Raw genomic sequence first — 18,795 nt, 5'->3', positions numbered from 1 at the left:
AAAATATTTTACTCACTACTGGAATTCCTGATTAGCTATCTATCGAAGCCTACTTTGGTAGGCTTGCAGTTAAGTTTGCCTTGTGTGACTTGTCACAATAAAACAAAAGCAAAGAACAAAGGAAGGGGCAAAAACTAGGATCAATGTCACTAGACATAACTCATAGCAGGTAAGATAATAAGATTTGGAATTATGTATCCTCCTACAGTATCTGCTTAGTTGGCAGCCAAATGATTCATTTGGAAAGAGAAAAGAGATAAATAGAAGGAAAAGATAAGCACAATGCGAATTCATGCGCAAATACTGTGAGAGGCCTTTAGATATCCCCGTAGCTTCACATACCCAACAACAACAAAAAACCCAATGTAATTCCACAAGTGGGGTCTTGGGGAGAGTAGTGTGTACGCACACCTTACCCTACCTTGAGAAGGTAGAGATGCCTAGTCACATACTAATACTGGATAATATAGGCACTACTCACAAGCAGCAACTTCAAACAGGACCATATACCGAAATGCCACTTATAATAGATAAGAAAGTGTGTAAAAATAAGAAAGTGAGTTATAGATATACACACACCCAAAACACTGAAACTGTTTCATTTGGGAGTAAAAGGAAAGCAGCTCCAGACGAATAATATTTTCCGTGTTTTCCTTTTAAACAAGAACACAAAATAACATCTCCAGATACAAAGTCACTTTGCGTCCTTGGGATACAACAAGTCAGCAGTAAATTGCAAACCATAAGCAGGACAAGGAAACTATAATGATTAGCTTACCAAGTATCGTATCCATATGATGAAATTATGGTCTGAACTCTGAAGAGCTCAATCATAGACCATTGTATCACCAGATCTCACATATAATACATATACATCTCACAGAGTTATTACAGTAGGTGAACAAGAGTATAGCCAGTCTCATTGAAATTGTTTTTAACACTTTCAGGTCAACAAAGAAACAGAACATCTGCAGCCTATACTCTAGACATGCTAGTCCTTAGAAAGTAGGCATACCTGTCTCCAAAGACCTGCACTCTACGTGCCTTTTCTTTTCATATGGTGCAAAACAAGAGGTGTTCCTTCAAATAGATCCAACAAGTAACCCTCTAAGTCCTCTAAAGTATACTTTATGTACTTCCCCGCATTTCTTCCACTCTCTAAATGACCCCCAAACCTCCCCAAAAAAGACCGATATGCAGGTAGCACTTTTTCAGAAATAGAAATTCTCAGTTCTTCGCGCAGTTGAGCATCTGGGACTTTCCAACCCGTTTGGATTCTATAAATTTCTTCAAAACATACGTTGAAGTTCTTAAACCTCTCCTTGAGGACTGTCTTTGAGGCATTGCTTGAGCTTCCACCAAGCCCTTCATCCTTCAAACAAGATAGAACCTTGCTCCACGAAGCTCTAAGATAACCTGTAGCATGTTGTCGAATTTGACCCCTTCGCTTTCTGACCCACTGATCACCTAAAAGTTTTTGAAGCTCCGAATCTTTCACTTTCTGAACTATGTAATGTACATTATTCATCAAAAATATATATTGCATTCCACTATCTTCATACATTCTCGACTTCCCTTCAAGATTAGCTTCCAAAGACTTGATCAGTAACATCAACCGCCTCCCAAGTGGTGGGACATTCTCAAACTCCAAATTATCACCATTATCAATCCGCGAACTGTCAGGTTCACATTCACTCTCTACCTTCTCTAAAAGTCCATTCAATGTATCACTATAATCAACCAACAATTTCACATAATTCATAACATAACGAGTCAATGGGTGGATTTCACCTCCTTGTGTTGGTTTCTTTGAAGCCTCCCGCTGAACTGCATTCTCAAACTCCACAAACGTCCCAATAGCTGCTTCTCCTAGGCCATCTAACACCCCTTTTGCCTCACTACACACCATTTCACCAGATTCATCGTTAAAAAGCAAGTCTATGTCAGACAAAACATCTGCGAGGGCATCATACATATCCAGAATCCTAAACAACTTCTCAGACGACCTTCGCCCTATCGCCACAGCTTCACCAAAATTCAAGAGCTGCATCACACAGCCCTTTGCAGTTTCCATAAAGCACACTTCTTTAATCAACTCTGAGCCTACAAAAATCTGTTCACACAAGCTCTTTTCAGCAGATAAAAGGATTCTCACCAGAACTTTTACAGCATAAATCCATTTCTTCATTTTCTCGTCCAGCGACTGCCATTCAATCCTATGGACCTCCTCAATGCTCAGTTTCTCAATGCCAAGAATTGCTAGACACTCATCAAGCACCTCTCTACGAACACTAGAGTATACTTGACAACATTCCTTTTCATATCCGGATCGAATCATACGGTTAGCAATCTCTCTCAGATCAATAATAGCATCCGGATATACCAAATCAAGGGAGAATTCATCTCCTCCAAGGCTCTTCCCTTTGACATGATTGTACCTTCCACTGCTAACATCCTCCTGATCCTCGGAGGAAGTGCCGGTTTCAAAATCAGGGATTTCGACAGCAGATGAAGAAATGGAACAACGGCGAATGAAGGAGGACTCGTGGAGGCGGCCAGCATCGAAGGGAACCGTATTGCCAATGAGAATATGGCGAAACTCATCTTCTAAATGAGCCATGGCATGTTGAAGAGCAGCCTCAGCTCGGTCCATGACGAGATCATTTTCCGGCTGAAGATTCAGATCGTCGGTCATCTGAATAATCTCGTCAACGGCGGCGAGGTAATCCAAGGTAGAATCAGGATCGGCGTTGGGAGGGGAGTTCCAATGAAGGATAAGTTGCTCGGCAGCTTCGAATCGAGGATCCACAAAGGAATCATCGCCTCCGGCAGCGGCAGCGGCAGCTTTGGCGGAGTTAGGAGTGGAGGAAGATGAAGAAGTCATGAAATTGGAGAGCTTAGAGAGGCGATTATCGAAGGTAGATAAGATCATAAGCATATCATCAGTGTCAACATTTGTGGAAGTGTTGAGACTCTTGACGATCTGTTGAGCTGCAGCAAGAACCCTATCTTGTCCTTCTATAGTCGCCGCCATCAACCCTTCTCTCTCTATATTTTCCTTCCTTTCTCTTTCAACCTGGCTGTATATTCTATATGTGTGGGGATTGAATTGAATTGATATATATATTGTATAGAAATTTGGGGGGTTTTGAAATTAGGGTTTGGGAGAAATGGGGAAGGAAAATGGGTCCTCAATGGGAAAGAAGGGAGAAAGAGGACTGGAATTGTTTGGTGGGTTTTGGGAGTTGGAATTTAGGAAAATTCAAACGTCGATTGTTGCGTCCATTTCTGCAGCTGCGGGCGTGCGGGTTGTTTCGTTAGACTTGGGTTGGGGCTATTGCCTTCGTCCTTCCAACTTCCATCATGATAAAAGAGAATACGGTATACGACCTTTTCTTCTTTCTTTCTTTTTTTTTTTTTTTAAATTTTTTATAAGCTTTTGTGCTATAGTACTAATAATTGCGTTATACGTTACGTCAGGATATATAATTTTAATTAGTTCGTATAATTTAATTATTTTTAATCAAGTCAGCTAAGTGGATCACGATTAGTGTTTGGTTGGCACATGTGAAAATTTATTCTCTAGATAAGGTTCACACTTATCCAACCAATGAGGCAACTAATTGATTATCTCATAATCCACACTTATTTAATGATCCGAATCAGTTTCGTACACCAATGCTGTTGATGAAAAGAATTTTGGTGAATTCATTTTGAAACCTCAAATTCAAAGAATAAATACATATACAAATAGATTTGGCGAGTACATCAAATGATCCTCTGTCCCATCAAATTGAAGGTCGTAAAGTTGCAAGAAGAGTATTGAAGTTATTAATTGCATCTCAATTTCAGGTTAATTGGATTAAGAAAGGTAGATGCGGCTCATTTGAGTGATTCATAAACCCTCGTCGGGATAAACTAGTAAGGGCTTCATCCTCAACTCAACTTATAGGAATGCTACTTCGAGAAATACTGCTTCAGAATAAACTAGATATATTGCGGGAGAAACTGTATATTTTCCTATGGCTCGGACCCTTTCACTCGAGTACTCAAAGGGGATACTCATATATATATATATGGTGCTTTGCTATACAAAATTCTGCATAATAGCTTAAGTCACACCAAACATTGAAAGACAGGATAGAGTAGAAAAAAAGCCTTTGCATTTCTTTCAATTTCTACAGCACCAAGAAGGGTCTTGTGTACAAGAGAAAGGAATCCACTTGTAAGAAACAACCCAAAATTACAAGAAACTCACCTTGAAAGAAAACCAAAATTTAAACAGACTCCACACATATTAGAATTATTCAGTTCACTAGAGAAGTAAAAGATCAGCATAAGTTCTTAAAGTTATTATTACGACTTAGACCCTGCTATTTGCTGGCAATGGCAAAACACCATCAAAGAAATCACCAAAGTAACCACGAGGTTCGTGAACTAGCTTTGAGATTATGTCTCTAAGAGTGATTACCCCCTCAAGATTTCCCTTGTCATCGACGACGTAGATCCTGTGTATCTTCATTGAGTCCAGCTTCATGATAACTTCTTTAAGGCTGTTATCTCTTCTGCAAGTAACCATGCTACTTAAATATGGGGAGTGCTTCTCATGCTTCTCCAGATAGCTTTGAACTGATGTCAGGAAGTTCTTTGCTGTTATAGATCTGCAGAGCGATAACCAATTAGAGAATGAGGATGATTTTGTCATTATTTGCACTCCTGGCACTTGTATTTCTTGGCAGTTGATAGCCAGCGCATTATTTGATCTCCATATGATGTGTGATCCAATGAATGTCATAATAGGATGTGCTTTAGTGTGAATTACAAAGAAATCAATGCAAAATGAATGGTTCAGATTCAATAAAAAGAACAATCAAAGATAAAACGGAGGGCTCAAAACTGTTTGGACGCTTAAGAGGAAAATATGCTATTTAAAACATATTCACAGCTAGCATTTATGATGTCCCATGTCTAGAAAAGTATATAGTACTTCTGCTTTTGCATGTGACAACCTTGAAATTATACTGCTAGCTATATGTTTTCTCTTTAGTCGTTATGGAACATGTAAATGTATGAAGGTCAAAGCAAACCTGTAGTCCTTGTAGATTTCAGGAGCAATGAGAAGGAACTGAATATCTCTGATGCTTATATTACCAATAGCTTTCCTTCCACCACTTTCGACCACAGGGACTCCTCCAACTCCCTTCTGTCTCATCAGCTTGAATGCCTGCAGCACTGGTTCATCCTCATTCACCTGGAAAAGAGAACAAAGATACAGTTAGCAAGTTATAAAATGCACCACGCAGATGTGTCAAAGAAAAACTTGCCTGTAGAATTGGTACGCGTTTTTGACTTGAAAAGAATGAAAAAATAATAAGCATTAAAACATAGCATCTCTTTCAAGTTGCTGGTTGGGTGCTAATGACATGGATGTTCATTGCATGTTAAAGTAACTCGCCCAAGCTAATATCGAAATCTCTGGTTCATAGGATTCTTAAGCTTTTGGGCACTGTTACTACTCACTCTTTCTAAAACCAAATGCTATCTCCGGGATTAATTGTCCACGGATATAACACTTAATTGATAAAATGACAAGGCCATCTAAGGAATGTGTTACTCATACAAATAGTTTGTCCCATTGCTTTGCCAACCTAGATCAACCTAAAGAAGCTAAAGATAAATGGTTTTCTTTTTTTTAATCAGTGATCATAGTTTCTTGATTACTGCAATTTAAAGATATATCAACAACAAAAATTAGTAGAATCTTAAGAGAATAATGGACTTGGAAGACCAACTGCAAAGGTTGAAAAAGTGCTAGAAAAAAACAAATGAGATGCTTGGCACTTAGCAGCTTGTATGCCAACGAATTCCCCAAATTGAGACAGTTCCTAAAAGAAAAGGTGATGTGAAAAAATGTAACCAAGACGAAGTTGTATGGTGTTGGGATCAACAGAAGACCTGTGGCTGAAGACATACACTCTAATTTTATCACTTACAGAGTCCTGCCAGCTCATATAGGTAATCTGACAGAAAATGAACAGGTAGATTAAATTTGCGGACGGGAAATTGCACAATACGAGCTATTATACGAAGGAAGAGAACAAAAGCTGGAAAATAAATTATCTGCAATGAGCTCAGGTTCTGCTTGAATTTGAGCTTTTGAGACCTCAGGTTTATTTTTCTATGTAATGGAAACAAAACTGTGCTCTATTATAGGGTGATTTCTATATGTAACACTTAAAGTTATTCTAGCAACAATATAGCAGAAGATCAAGCTACTCAAGCAATTATATCCTTTGTTGCTTCGTGACAGCAGAAACTGAACTTGTTGAAGGTAACAATTGATAGCTTCTAAGTGTCATATGCTATTCAGCCAATATGTGTAAAGTGTAGATATCTTTTCTTTAAACTCTTGCATTGACCTGCTTGATCATAATGCACAAAAAGAAAATATTTACAAAAACAAACCAACTACCAACCACGTGATTGTAAGTGGATCATCAACCGTGCAGCCAAAGTAGGGGGCACACGAAAGAAGAAAATAAAACAGAACAAAATGGAGCACTTACAAAAGCACAAAGAAAACATACAAAATCAGTCAATCAGGTAACCAGTTGCAGACTTGCAGCAAATATGCACAAGGGCTGGCATACTAACTTCAAGCACTCAATTTCGCGTACCGAAGCATATGATGAAGAAATAAACACAAGGAATCTTAAAATTGAAGTATCATCTTTTAGCAAGATTTGCAATATGATGAACACCATAGTAAATAGAAGGACAACATAATAATATATGTCCATAGATATGGAACGGTTACTTGGTTACTTACAACAAACAAACCACATGCTCAATAGCAGAAGCATAAAAACTCCAAAGCTCATACCTGAATGATGCTACTTGGCTTCATTAAAGGGAGGCCAAGTTCATATAATTTCTTAGAACCCCAGCTCTCGAACCAATGAAGACCAGCACATTCTTCTAGCATGTGTATAACAGCAGATTGAGTTATGATGTTATCAATCTTCCATTCCCCTAAATCAACCACAGGAATACTCTTCATTTTGTATTTAGATAGCAAGAGAAGCATCGTCAGAAAGGAGTTTGATTTCTGCAAAGCCAGAAATGGAGCCCAGCGGAATGAACCCGAAATGTCCCGAACCTAAGTAATCACATGTTACGGTGTTAGTCAGCACAATTTCCCGAATAGCTTTCTAAAAGGAAAATCGGTAAATGTTTAAGGAAAAATAACTAGTTCAGTATAAAGAAATAACCTTTGTATTCTTATAGAGATCTGACGAAGTTAATGTCTCAAAAAAGTTTCCAGAAGTCGCAGTTGGAGATTCAGGATGCAAACTTCTGAATCTCGGAGAAGAGACTCCATTAACAGCTGCTGCCAATGCAGGGCTGAGTGTATCATCTGGTCCATCGATTACCGAATCAAAAGCAGAATTTCCCTCCATTTTTTCTGACTGAAAAGTATGTGACAAATTGGTTTAAGCATCTTCATTGGAAAGGAGGACAATGTGCAACAAGAATTCCACTGTCTTTGTAACAATTTATTAGATGTTGATCCATTTGAAAACTTGCTTTTAACCTTTTCCCAGCTTTTAAAGGCAACATATGTTCATCAATTCCATAGTTGTGAATGGGAAGAAACATGTTTAATTGTGATTTTATGTATAGGGTGCATACCTGATGCAGGATCCATACCACAATGCCGGCAAATTCCACGATGCCAATATATCTATCAATCCAACTAGCATCTTCAGGGGCATCAACATCCACAACAGGTGCACTTAGTATTTTGTGCCGCGATAGTAACTTAACAGCTTCGGCCAAAGTTGCATCTGATCTTATCTCAATTACTGCAGATAAGAATAACAATCATTGCAACAACCAGATATTATTAGTACCATAAGAGAAATAAACCATAAAACACTATACAAAAAGAACCGCTAACAGATCAACTTTTCACTGGTAGACATTTAAGGATCCCAACTTAGGTCGCTTAACTCAACAAGCAAAGAATGAAGTGATTTCGGTATGCTGAAGAGTACTCTCATTTTTAAGATTCAGTTTCTCAATAATTTTCTACTGAAAATAACCAACGCTTAACCAACCAAAAAAATCTACGAAACCTCCTCCCAACTTGAATGACGCAGATTTTGTACCTTACTTTGTATTTTCTTGCTAGGCAAACATAAAAAAGGGGAGAGAGGGAAAACATCAATCGAATTCAGAGAGAGAGAAAGAGAAAAAAGGAACAAAACGAATCATGTTTCTCAACTCTGATAAGATCTCAGGGTAGAGTGATTACGATTCACTTGATAAAGTATGTACGCATGATCTTATTTGAACTATAGTCGATTGAGCAAAATTAGACACAAATCCTATAAATTCCTTCAGCTAAGAATGACTAAAATGTTAAATTCACCCCAGCTCGCACAAAACAAGCCTTTGATACACTTCTTATGCAGAGTATAAAACAACTACTATTACATAAAGATTAATTACATCTTTGTGGGTCATCAATCTCACCCACAAGCTACAATCAAAATTCTTAATATCTAAAACAAGTAATTAGCGGATACCAAGACGACGATCATATTGCTTTAACAACAAGAAACCTATGATAAACAAGGACAAGTAGTAGATTTACCTTGATTAGACGGAGCAGGAGGAAAATCAGAAACAGGAATGTTCTCGAAACAAGCGTTGAGCTTCTCAGTAGGACTAAGCTGTGGTTCTTGTACATCCCATAGATCCTCCACTTGCATACCTACCTTTGCTTCTGGGCTTCTTGGCGTTTGACATCCTTCTTCCATCACCATGCTTTCTCTCTCTTTTTCTTTTTTCTACAAACTTCACTCTTTCTTTCTCTCTGGTTGTTCCAAAGTGATTGAATAAATCAAGAGTTCGATGCTTGTTGCTTTCTATGAAAGTGATCCAATTATTACACTAAATAAAATACTAGTCACTCTTCCGATATTACTATTTAGTACCAATAAAAATAGAAAATGCACGTGGATCATGATATGGTAATTCTGAGGAGCATGTCCACGGACCCGATATAACTCTTAACTGATGACCATAATTATTCTCCTTTTCATAATTATTAAAATAAAATTTATTGTCTAAAAATGTAAAAATATTTGTTGCTACAAAAAATTTAAAATTAAAATTAAAATTATCCTCATATATAGCTACAAGAAATAGTAATAGTAACTCAATGGTTAAAAGTTTAAGTCGATGTTTTTTAATCACAATTTTGTAAAACCTTAAATTAATGGAGTATTATATTTTGTGACGAAACAAATACGTAGGAAGAGGGATCGGGTGTAAATGAAGCTGCGCGGTGAAAGTGGGATGATTGGGGTCGACGGTCTATTCGGGTAGTTATTCTTATCCAGAAAAGAGAAACCATTATTTTAATCGATTTAGAAGGCTAAGACTTATCCGGTTTTGCAGAAGAGCCAAATCCAAACAAGTAGTAATAAATCAGGGGGCTGCTGCATTTGCATTACGTGGACAATGCCGACTTTCATGACTGATTAAGACATGTGACAAGTGGCTTTTTATACTTCCATACAACTTAACTGTCCTTTTACTCTTTAAAGATACAAAAAATCCACCTCACGCAATAAGTTAAACATGCAGGCATACGAATTACGATGAAAGCCAGGGGCGGCCGGACCGCACTTGCTATAGACCCAAAAATTTAAGAGCTCAAAATTATTATTTTTTTATATATATTAATATATTATTTATATAATTATCTCTTATTATTAATAAATTTATTTTTTTATTATCATATTATTTTTTAATAACTCGATTTCTTCCTCTAATTAATATAACTAAAATAGTTTTCTGTCAATTTTATTTTATTTTTTTATTTAATTATATTTTTCTATTCATTAGTTGGTCACGTAACTATATCTAATAATCTAACTTATTATTTATTTTCCTTATATAAATTATACTCTCTCCGTCCCAATTTATATGAATGTGTTTGACTGGACATGGAGTTTATGAAATAAAGGAAGACTTTTGAAACTTGTAATCTTAAATAAATCATAGAAATTTGTGGGCTAGAAATTATCTCATTAATGGTAAAAAAAAAAAATCTAAAGTTGAATTGTTACCAAATATAGAAATGGACCTTACTAAAAAAAAGGAGACACTTAAGTTGGGACGGAGGAAGTATGTTTTCTGGGTTCTTCCATTTCAGTTGTGATGCAATCAACGTTAAATTCATTTGATTTTATGTGCTTTATAAAACTAAGTTCTCATTTTTTTTTAATTTCACATCCTCACTTATCTAATTTTTTAAAAACGGTGTTCATTAATATATATATATATATATATATATATATTGAGCATCAGATGATGTTGAGCCGCCTCTGATGAAAGCGAGAAGAGGCGAATTCAAAATTTGAAGTTCATAAGTTTAAGATTTTAACTTTTATATTAGGTTTTAAATTAATAATTTATATATTTTTAATAATTTTTTTTAGAATACAAAGTTTAGATTAAAGTTACTGATTCGGCCGAATCCGTAATCAATTAACTCCGCCCCGAAAGTAGTACTAGTAATTAAGTTATGACAGAATTAGTATTGCGAATAAAGGGGCAGAAAACGTGAATATTTTTGAGTTCATATTTAAGCTGGTTGGTTTTTGAATGTTTTATTTGATGTTTGAAGCAAGGAGAATAAGCGAATTAGAAAGTGGATGTTAATGCATAATTGATAATTGAAAAATAAAATAAAGTGTTACTTGTTATAAAATAAAACCGTAAAGTAAATAAATCGAAGACAAGTATAGAGAGATTGATATATTATTCAAATTTCAAACTTAGGTATATAATGAACTGAAAATTCTTCTATTTATAGAAGAAAGGAAGCAGTTGCGAGGCTTTTCAGGAAGCAACTGCAAGGCTTTTCTTTAGCTGCTTGTAAGCTGTCTGCATAAGTTGCTTGCAACCTGCCTGTTTAATAAGAAGCTGCTGCAAATTATTTTTTTGAGCTGCTTGCAACCTGCCTGCATCAGATGCTTGTAGATAAATTTCAACAGAGTACTAAATAGATAATCTTCTTCAGGAAGATTATCTATAACGGAGTAATAAATGAGCATCCACAATATAATTATTTTTATAACACTCCCCCTTGATTGTTCATTAAAAGGTATTGTGCCTTGTTAAAACCTTATTAGGAAAAATCCAGTGGGAAAAATCCTAGTGAAGGAAAAAGAGTACACATATTTAGTAATACGCATTTCTAGATGCCTCATTAAAAACCTTATAAGAAAAATCCTATGGGAAAAAACCTTAGTAAGGAAAAAAGAGTACATCGTGTATTTTATTCCTCCTAATGAAAACCTTGTTTCAAATATTTGAGTCTCCGCATTCCAATCTTGTATACCATTTTCTCAAAAGTTGAAGTTGACAAAGATTTAGTGAATAAATCTGCCGGATTATCACTTGAACGGATTTGTTACACATCAATGTCACCATTTTTCTGAAGATCATGTGTGTAAAATAATTTTGGTGAAATGTGCTTCGTTCTATCTCCTTTTATAAATCCTCCATTCAATTGGGTTATGCATGCAGCATTGTCTTTGTATAAAATTGTGGATCTTTTCTCACATTCCAAACCACATTTTTCTCGAATAAAATGAATTATTGATCTCAACCATACACATTCCCTACTTGCTTCATGAATAGTTATTATTTCAGCATGATTTGAAGAAGTAGCTACAATAGATTGCTTTGTGGAGCGCCATGATATGATAGTACCTCTACATGTAAACACGTACCCGATTTGAGATCTAACTTTATGGGGATCAAATAAATAACCTGCATCTGCATAACTAACAAGATCTGCACTATCTTTGTTAGCAAACTCATATCAAGAGTTCCCTTTAAATATTGCAATATATGCTTAATCCCGTTCCAATGTCTCCGTGCAGTAGAATAACTATATCTTGCTAGTAAATTAACAGAAAATGTTATGTCAGGCCTTGTAGCATTAACAAGATACATTAGTGCACCAATTGCACTGAGATAGGGTACTTCGGGACCAAGGAGTTCCTCATCCTCTTATGGAGGTCGGAACACATCTTTATTCACTTCAAGTGATCGAACAACCATCGGTGTACTCAATGGGTGCGCTTTATCCATGTAAAGGCGTTTTAAGACCATTTCTGTATAGGCAGATTGATGGATAAAGATCCCGTCTGCTAAATGTTCAATTTGCAGACCAAGACAAAGTTTTGTCTTTCCAAGATCTTTCATCTCAAATTCTTTCTTAAGATATTCAATTGCCTTTTGGAGCTTTTCTGGAGTTCCAACAATATTTATGTCATCAACATAAATAGCAAGTATAACAAATTCTGAAGTCATTTTCTTTATAAAAATACATGGAAAAATAACATCATTTATGTAACCCTCTTTCAGCAAATATTCACTGAGGCGATTATACAACATGCGCCCAGATTGCTTTAAACCGTACAAAGATCTTTGTAATCTGATTGAATACATTTTCCGAGATTTTGAATATGCTTTAGGCATTTTAAATCCTTCACGGATTTTCATGTAAATTTAAGTGACCCGTATAGATAAGCTGTAACCACATCCATTAGATGTATTTCAAGCCTTTCACATAAGGCTAAACTGATGAGATATCGAAATGTTATGGCATCCATAATAGGTGAATATGTTTCTTCATAATCGACTCCAGGTCGTTGTGAAAATCCTCGTGCAACAAGGCGAGCCTTGTATCTTTCAACTTCATTTTTATCATTCCTTTTTCGCACAAAAACCCATTTATGACCAACTGACTTTATACCAGCGGGTGTTTGGACTACTGGTCCAAAGACCTCTCTTTTAGCAAGTGACTTCAATTGCAGTTCAATTGACTCTTGCCATTTTGTCCAATCAGATCTTTATCGACATTCTTTGACAGATCGGGGTTCAAGATTCTCACTATCTTGCATAATGTTAAGTGCAATATTATATGCAAAAATATTATCCACCACTATTTCAGATCTATTTAAATTAATCCCATCACCAGTAGAACTTATTAAAAGTTCCTCACTCACTTGAGTTTCAGGTTCATTGATTTCTTCAGGAATCTCAGAACTAATCAGATCTTGGGTCTCTTCAGGAGATCCCTTCATAATATCATTTTGATCATTTGCCGATTTTCTTTTTCTAGGATTTCGATCCTTAAAATCCAAAGTTCTACCACGCTTCAGGCGTGCTTTAGGTTCACTAGCTCTCATGCTAGTAGATGGTCCTGCTGGGACATCAATTCGGATAGGCACATTTTCTGCAGGGATATGTGACTTATTTATCCTTTTCAAATCAGTAAATGTGTCTGGCATTTGATTTGCTATATTCTGTAAATGGATGATCTTCTGGACCTCCTGATTACATATAGGGGTACGTGGATCAAAGTGAGATAATGATAAAACTTTTCACATAATTTCTCTTTTGATTTTCTTTTTCTATCCCCCTAATTGTGGGAAATTTATTTCATCAAATCGACAATCTGCAAATCGAACAGTAAATAAATCTCCCGTCAATGGTTCAAGGTAGCGAATAATAGAGGGTGATTCAAACCCAACATATATTCCTAACCTTCTCTGCGGGCCCATCTTACTGCGCTGTGGTGGTAATACTGGCACATATACAACACATCTAAAAATTCGTAGATGGGCAATATTTGGTTCATGACCAAAAACTAATTGTGACGGAGAATATTTATTATAATGTATCGGTCTGAGACGGATAAGTGATGCTGTGTGCAAGATAACATGGCCCCAAACAGTTGTGGATAATTTTATTTTTATAAGTAGTGGTCTTGCTATCAACTGCAGGTGTTTAATAAATGACTCTGCAAGGCCATTTTGAGTATGAACATAAGCTAGAGGATGTTCAACTTTTATCCCAACTGATAGACAGTAATCATCAAAAGCTTGAGATGAGAATTCTTCAGCATTATCAAGGCAAATAGCCTTTATAGGATAATCTGGGAATTGTGCCCTTAATCGAATTATTTGGGCTAATAACTTTGCAAACGCCAGGTTGCGAGATGATAGTAGGCACACATGGGACCATCTTGAAGATGCATCTATTAGGACCATAAAATATCTGAACAACCCACTTGGTGGGTAAATAGGCCCACATATATCCCCATGTATACGCTTAAAAAAGGCAGGGAACTCAATGCCAACCTTCATTGGTGATGGTCTAGTGATCATTTTGTCTTGATAACAAGCATCACAAGAAAATTCATCATTTATAAGAATCTTCAGGTTTATTAATGGATGCCCACTTAAATTTTCAGTAATTTGTCTCATCATTATTGATCCAGGATGGCCCAAACGGCCATGCCAAAGCATAAAAGTTTTTGAATTAGTAAACTTCCGGTTTACGATAGAGTGTGCTTCAACTGTACTAATCTTTGAATAGTATAGGCCAGAAGATAGAGTTGGTAACTTTTCTACAATGCACTTCTGGCCAGAAACATTCTTTGTAATACAAAGATATTCCATATTCATTTCATCTATCATCTCAACATGATACCCATTTCGGTGGATATCCATAAAACTCAACAAGTTTCTTCGGGACTTGGAGGAGAATAATGCATTGTCTATAATACGTTTTGTTTCCTTAGACAGAAATACAATAGCTCTTCCGGAGCCTTCAATCAAACTTATATTACCAGAAATTGTAGAAACATTTGCTTTTTTACTTATACAAATAAGAAAAGTATTTCTGATCTTTGAATATGGCATGAGTTGTTCCACTATCAATTACACAAATATTTTCATGATTGGTCTTTGATCCAAACATAATTTGAGGATTATCCATATTCTTCAAAATGACATAAATAAAATAAATATGACAGTAAACATTATTATCAAAGCATAACTTTTATTTATGTACAACTATTACATAACCATACTATCTATTACAAATAACAAAAATTAAAATATTTACATCTTTACAGATTCATCACCGCTCACATGACTTGTTTCTCCTTCGGGAGTGCGAAGTAATTAGCTACATCCAAATGCATGAAGTCTAAATTATCTTCAGAAATAAAATTTGCTTCAGCATTTTTCTCAGTCTTTTTCAGGGAGGCTTGATACAACTCAACCAGGTGCTTTGGCGTACGACATGTACGTGACCAATGCCCTTTTCCTTCACATCTATAGCATGCATTTTCTGCGTTTGCTGCTTGCACCGTTTCATGCTTTTGTTCCTTCCTTTTTCACTGCTGGTGGTGAGGATGGTTCTTTGGTGCATTATTATTACCATGATTAGTGTTTCTTCCCCGACCACGGCCATGACCACTACTGGGGCCACGTCCTCTTCCACGCTTAGCTTGGTGGAAGCTTGCCTCATTCACTTCAGGGAATGGACAAGAACCAGTAGGTCGGCTTTCATGATTTTTCATTAATAGCCCATTATGTTGCTCTGCTACAAGAAGATGTGAGATAAGTTCAGAATACTTTTTGAATCCCATCTCTCGATATTGCTGCCGCAGGAGCATGTTCGAGGCATGAAAAGTGGTGAAAGTTTTCTCCAACATATCATGATCAGTAATATTATCACCACATAATTTTAATTAGGAAATAATTCTGAACATAACGAAATTATACTCACTGATAGATTTAAAATCTTGTAGCCTTAAATGAGTCCAATCATATCGTGCCTGTAGAAGAACGACCATCTTTAAGTGGTCATATCTATCTTTCAAATTATCCCACAGTATGACTAGATCTTTAACAGTAAGATATTCCATTTTCAGGCCCTCATCAAGGTGATAGCGTATGAATATCATTATTTTGGCACGGTCTTGGTTTGACGCCTTATTTTTGTCCTTGATGGTGTCTGCCAGACCCATCGCATCAAGATAAATTTCGGCATCAAGCACCCAAGACATGTAGGTTTTGCCCGATATATCCAGGGCTACAAATTCAAGTTTAGAAAGATTTGACATTATTTAGAAAAAGAAAGTTCGTACATGTGATACTTTCAAAGTGTTTGCTCGAGATGGCAGAGTCTCGTGCTGATAATGTGTTATAAAATAAAAACTGTAAAGTAAATAAATTGAAGACAAGATAGAGAGATTGAGATATTATTCAAACTTCAAACTTAGGTACATAATGAACTGAAAACTCCTCTATTTATAGAAGAAAGGAAGCAGCTGCGAGGCTTTTCAGGAAGCAGCTGCAAGGCTTTTCTTTAGCTGCTTGTAAGCTGTCTCTATGAGTTGCTTGCAACCTGCCTGTTTAATAAGAAGCTGGTGCAAATCATTTTATTGAGCTGCTTGCAACCTGCCTGCATCAGCTGCTTGTTGATAAACTTCAACAGAGTACTAAATGGATAATCTTCTTCAGGAAAATTATCTATAGCGGAGTAATAAATGGACATCCACAATATAGTTATTTTCATAACATTACTAAGTAAGTAGGGACAATAATTCTCCGGTTTACATGAGTATATTTAAGGAGTCTTTCTCTTTTTTTATTTGTTTCTTACCAAGGCTTTTCTTTGGAATAATTTTTAAATGATTTTATATTATATACATTCGTATTGTAAAAAATCATTTATATTGATCAATTATGCATTATATCACCATATCCCACCACAAGTTAAACATCTAACTTTTGAAAATATGAGAGAATCGATCGGGATTTGAGAAATTGTATTAGGGTTTATGTGAGAGAGAAGAGAGAAGAAAAGATCTTTCTAGATCTGATTTGGAGAAAATGACCCCGACAGGGCCGATCTGGGTTGACCCTTCTTATTATATATGGCCCAAAATACAAAATGACCAATACAATGTAAATCAGAACAAACTAGCTACTAAAATATAAATGGGCCAGTTCCGTAATTACAATAGGCCCAATTACAAGTAAAATAAAGGGATTTTTACCTTCCTATACACTATTTGAAACTTTATTACCCTTCCTACTCAAGATTCAATTTAATTACATAAGCATATATAATTTACCGATTCTATACACGTTAGAAATTAAATGAGTATCCCTTTATATTAGGAATTGAATAAGGAATCTATTATTTCTCATCCTTATTCTCTCTCCCTCCTGCTCTCTTTCTCCGTCTCTCTCTGTCTCTCAATCTCTCATTCTTTGTTCTTTCCCCAATTTTTCTTTCTGTAATATCCTCTATTTTTATCCTCTTTTATGTTGTATATTTTTTTTTTAATGAAATTCATCAATGGATTTCAATCGTTTTACTATAGAGTTTTAATTTAGAAATTTTCTTTCATGTTGCACAATTAGTGTTCAAATTGAAATTGTCAATCAATAAATTTTGAAGGTATTTGACTCTCCACCATTGACATCCATTAAAAAGCTTTGAAACTTTGAATTCGAATTTGGGTTTTCAAAAACCATTATTTGTTTGGATTGGGTGTTGTTGCAAATAATTGAGAATATTATTTGGAGCTTATATCTCAATTTTGTGAGTGTTTGGTGAAGATTAGACTTGATTTTGACTGAATTTCAGATTGAAACTCAAAGACGACGACGAAGAAGAACACACGATATACAATATACTTACGAAATTATAGTAAAGTTGTAGTATAATTGTATGTAAATTGTATTATATTGTAGTTATATATTTTTTTTATTTGAATGTTGTATGAAAGTTGAAAAATAGTTGTATAATGTATGAATCGTTTGTATTAAATTTATATTTAATTTATCAATACAATCTTTCTACATAAAGTTATTGATATGTATCAAAATTGTATTAAGAGAGAAAGTTTTGATTGGAATTTTAGAGAGGAAGAAACACACACCACATACAAAATATATACAAATCAGATACAAAATATACAAAAGACATATTGTATAAAATTTGTATGAAAATTATATTTAAGTTGTATGATGTTGTAGATGTATTTTAATTAGGTAAAAATAATGTATGAAAGTTGTAAATAAGTGTATACTATATAATTAGTTGTATGAAATTTATTTTTAGTATGTATGTTGTTATAGATATATCAATTTATATTAAATTTTTACGAAATTTATTTTTAAATTTGTATGTTGTTGTACCATCAAATTATATAATATTAATTGTAAGTACGATGTATCTATTTTAGTGCTGATTTAAATAGGTTTCGCTAATTTGTGATAGATTAGTGTATTGGGTAAGTTAACCAATCAAGTGAAGGAGCATACTTTAGTAGCCCCGCACGATAGTTATTAACCTCGTAAACTCTTTGGACAAATTTTGATACATATCAACAACTTTATATAAAAAGATAGTATTGATAATTTAAATATAAATTTTATACAACGATTCATACATTATACAACTATTTTTTTAACTTTCATACAATATTCAAATAAAAAAATATATATAACTACAACAAAATACAATTTACATACAATTATACTATAACTTTACTACAATTTCGTAAGTATATTATATGTCATGAATTCTTCTTCTTCTTCTTCTTCTTCTTCTTCTTCTTCTTCTTCTTCTTCTTCTTCTTTTTCTTCTTCTTCTTCTTCTTCTTTCTTCGAGTTTCAATCTGAAATTCAGCCAAAATCAAATCTAATCTTCACTAAACACCCTTAAAATTGAGATATAAACTCCAAATAATATTTTCAATTGTTTGCAACAACACCCAATCCAAATAAATAATGGTTTTCGAAAACCCAAATTCGAATTCAAATCTTCAAAGCCTTTTAATACATGTCAATTGTGGAGAGTCAAACACCTTCAAAATTTATTAAGTCGACATCT

The 18,795-nt window shown here is 35.1% G+C and overlaps 2 protein-coding genes across 2 annotated transcripts; both read right to left on the bottom strand.

Moving 5' to 3' along the window:
• Positions 1 to 745: 745 nt before the first annotated feature.
• Positions 746 to 3,362, bottom strand: LOC104102668 (exocyst complex component EXO70B1). Its single transcript, XM_009610447.4, has one exon. The coding sequence runs from the start codon at positions 3,032 to 3,034 to the stop codon at positions 1,037 to 1,039; it is 1,998 nt and encodes a 665-aa protein (XP_009608742.1). The 5' UTR covers positions 3,035 to 3,362; the 3' UTR covers positions 746 to 1,036.
• A 781-nt stretch (positions 3,363 to 4,143) lies between these two features.
• Positions 4,144 to 8,978, bottom strand: LOC104102669 (SNF1-related protein kinase regulatory subunit gamma-1). Its single transcript, XM_070197410.1, has 6 exons — positions 8,660 to 8,978; positions 7,693 to 7,865; positions 7,272 to 7,469; positions 6,884 to 7,159; positions 5,088 to 5,251; positions 4,144 to 4,661 (listed from the first exon to the last, which is right to left on the bottom strand). The coding sequence occupies exons 1-6, from the start codon at positions 8,829 to 8,831 to the stop codon at positions 4,364 to 4,366; spliced, it is 1,281 nt and encodes a 426-aa protein (XP_070053511.1). The 5' UTR covers positions 8,832 to 8,978; the 3' UTR covers positions 4,144 to 4,363.
• Between the last annotated feature and the right edge of the window lie 9,817 nt (positions 8,979 to 18,795).

This window comes from Nicotiana tomentosiformis, chromosome 3, assembly GCF_000390325.3.
Source record: "Nicotiana tomentosiformis chromosome 3, ASM39032v3, whole genome shotgun sequence".
In the NCBI taxonomy this organism is placed as follows: Eukaryota; Viridiplantae; Streptophyta; class Magnoliopsida; order Solanales; family Solanaceae; genus Nicotiana; species Nicotiana tomentosiformis.
The sequence above is the reverse complement of the archived record's forward strand: the minus strand, read 5'-3'. Positions and strand labels throughout refer to the sequence as shown.

What these genes read in the sequence shown, in the direction of transcription:
- LOC104102669 (XM_070197410.1), bottom strand. Translation starts at nt 8,831, where the DNA reads ATGGTGATGGAAGAAGGATGTCAAACGCCAAGAAGCCCAGAAGCAAAG. An exon ending in ATCTCTATAAGAATACAAAG is followed by an intron (nt 7,160 to 7,271) that starts GTTATTTCTTTA and finishes GTGATTACTTAG; the next exon opens with GTTCGGGACATTTCGGGTTC. An exon ending in AGCCAAGTAGCATCATTCAG is followed by an intron (nt 5,252 to 6,883) that starts GTATGAGCTTTG and finishes TCTCTTTTCCAG; the next exon opens with GTGAATGAGGATGAACCAGT.
- LOC104102668 (XM_009610447.4), bottom strand. Translation starts at nt 3,034, where the DNA reads ATGGCGGCGACTATAGAAGGACAAGATAGGGTTCTTGCTGCAGCTCAA.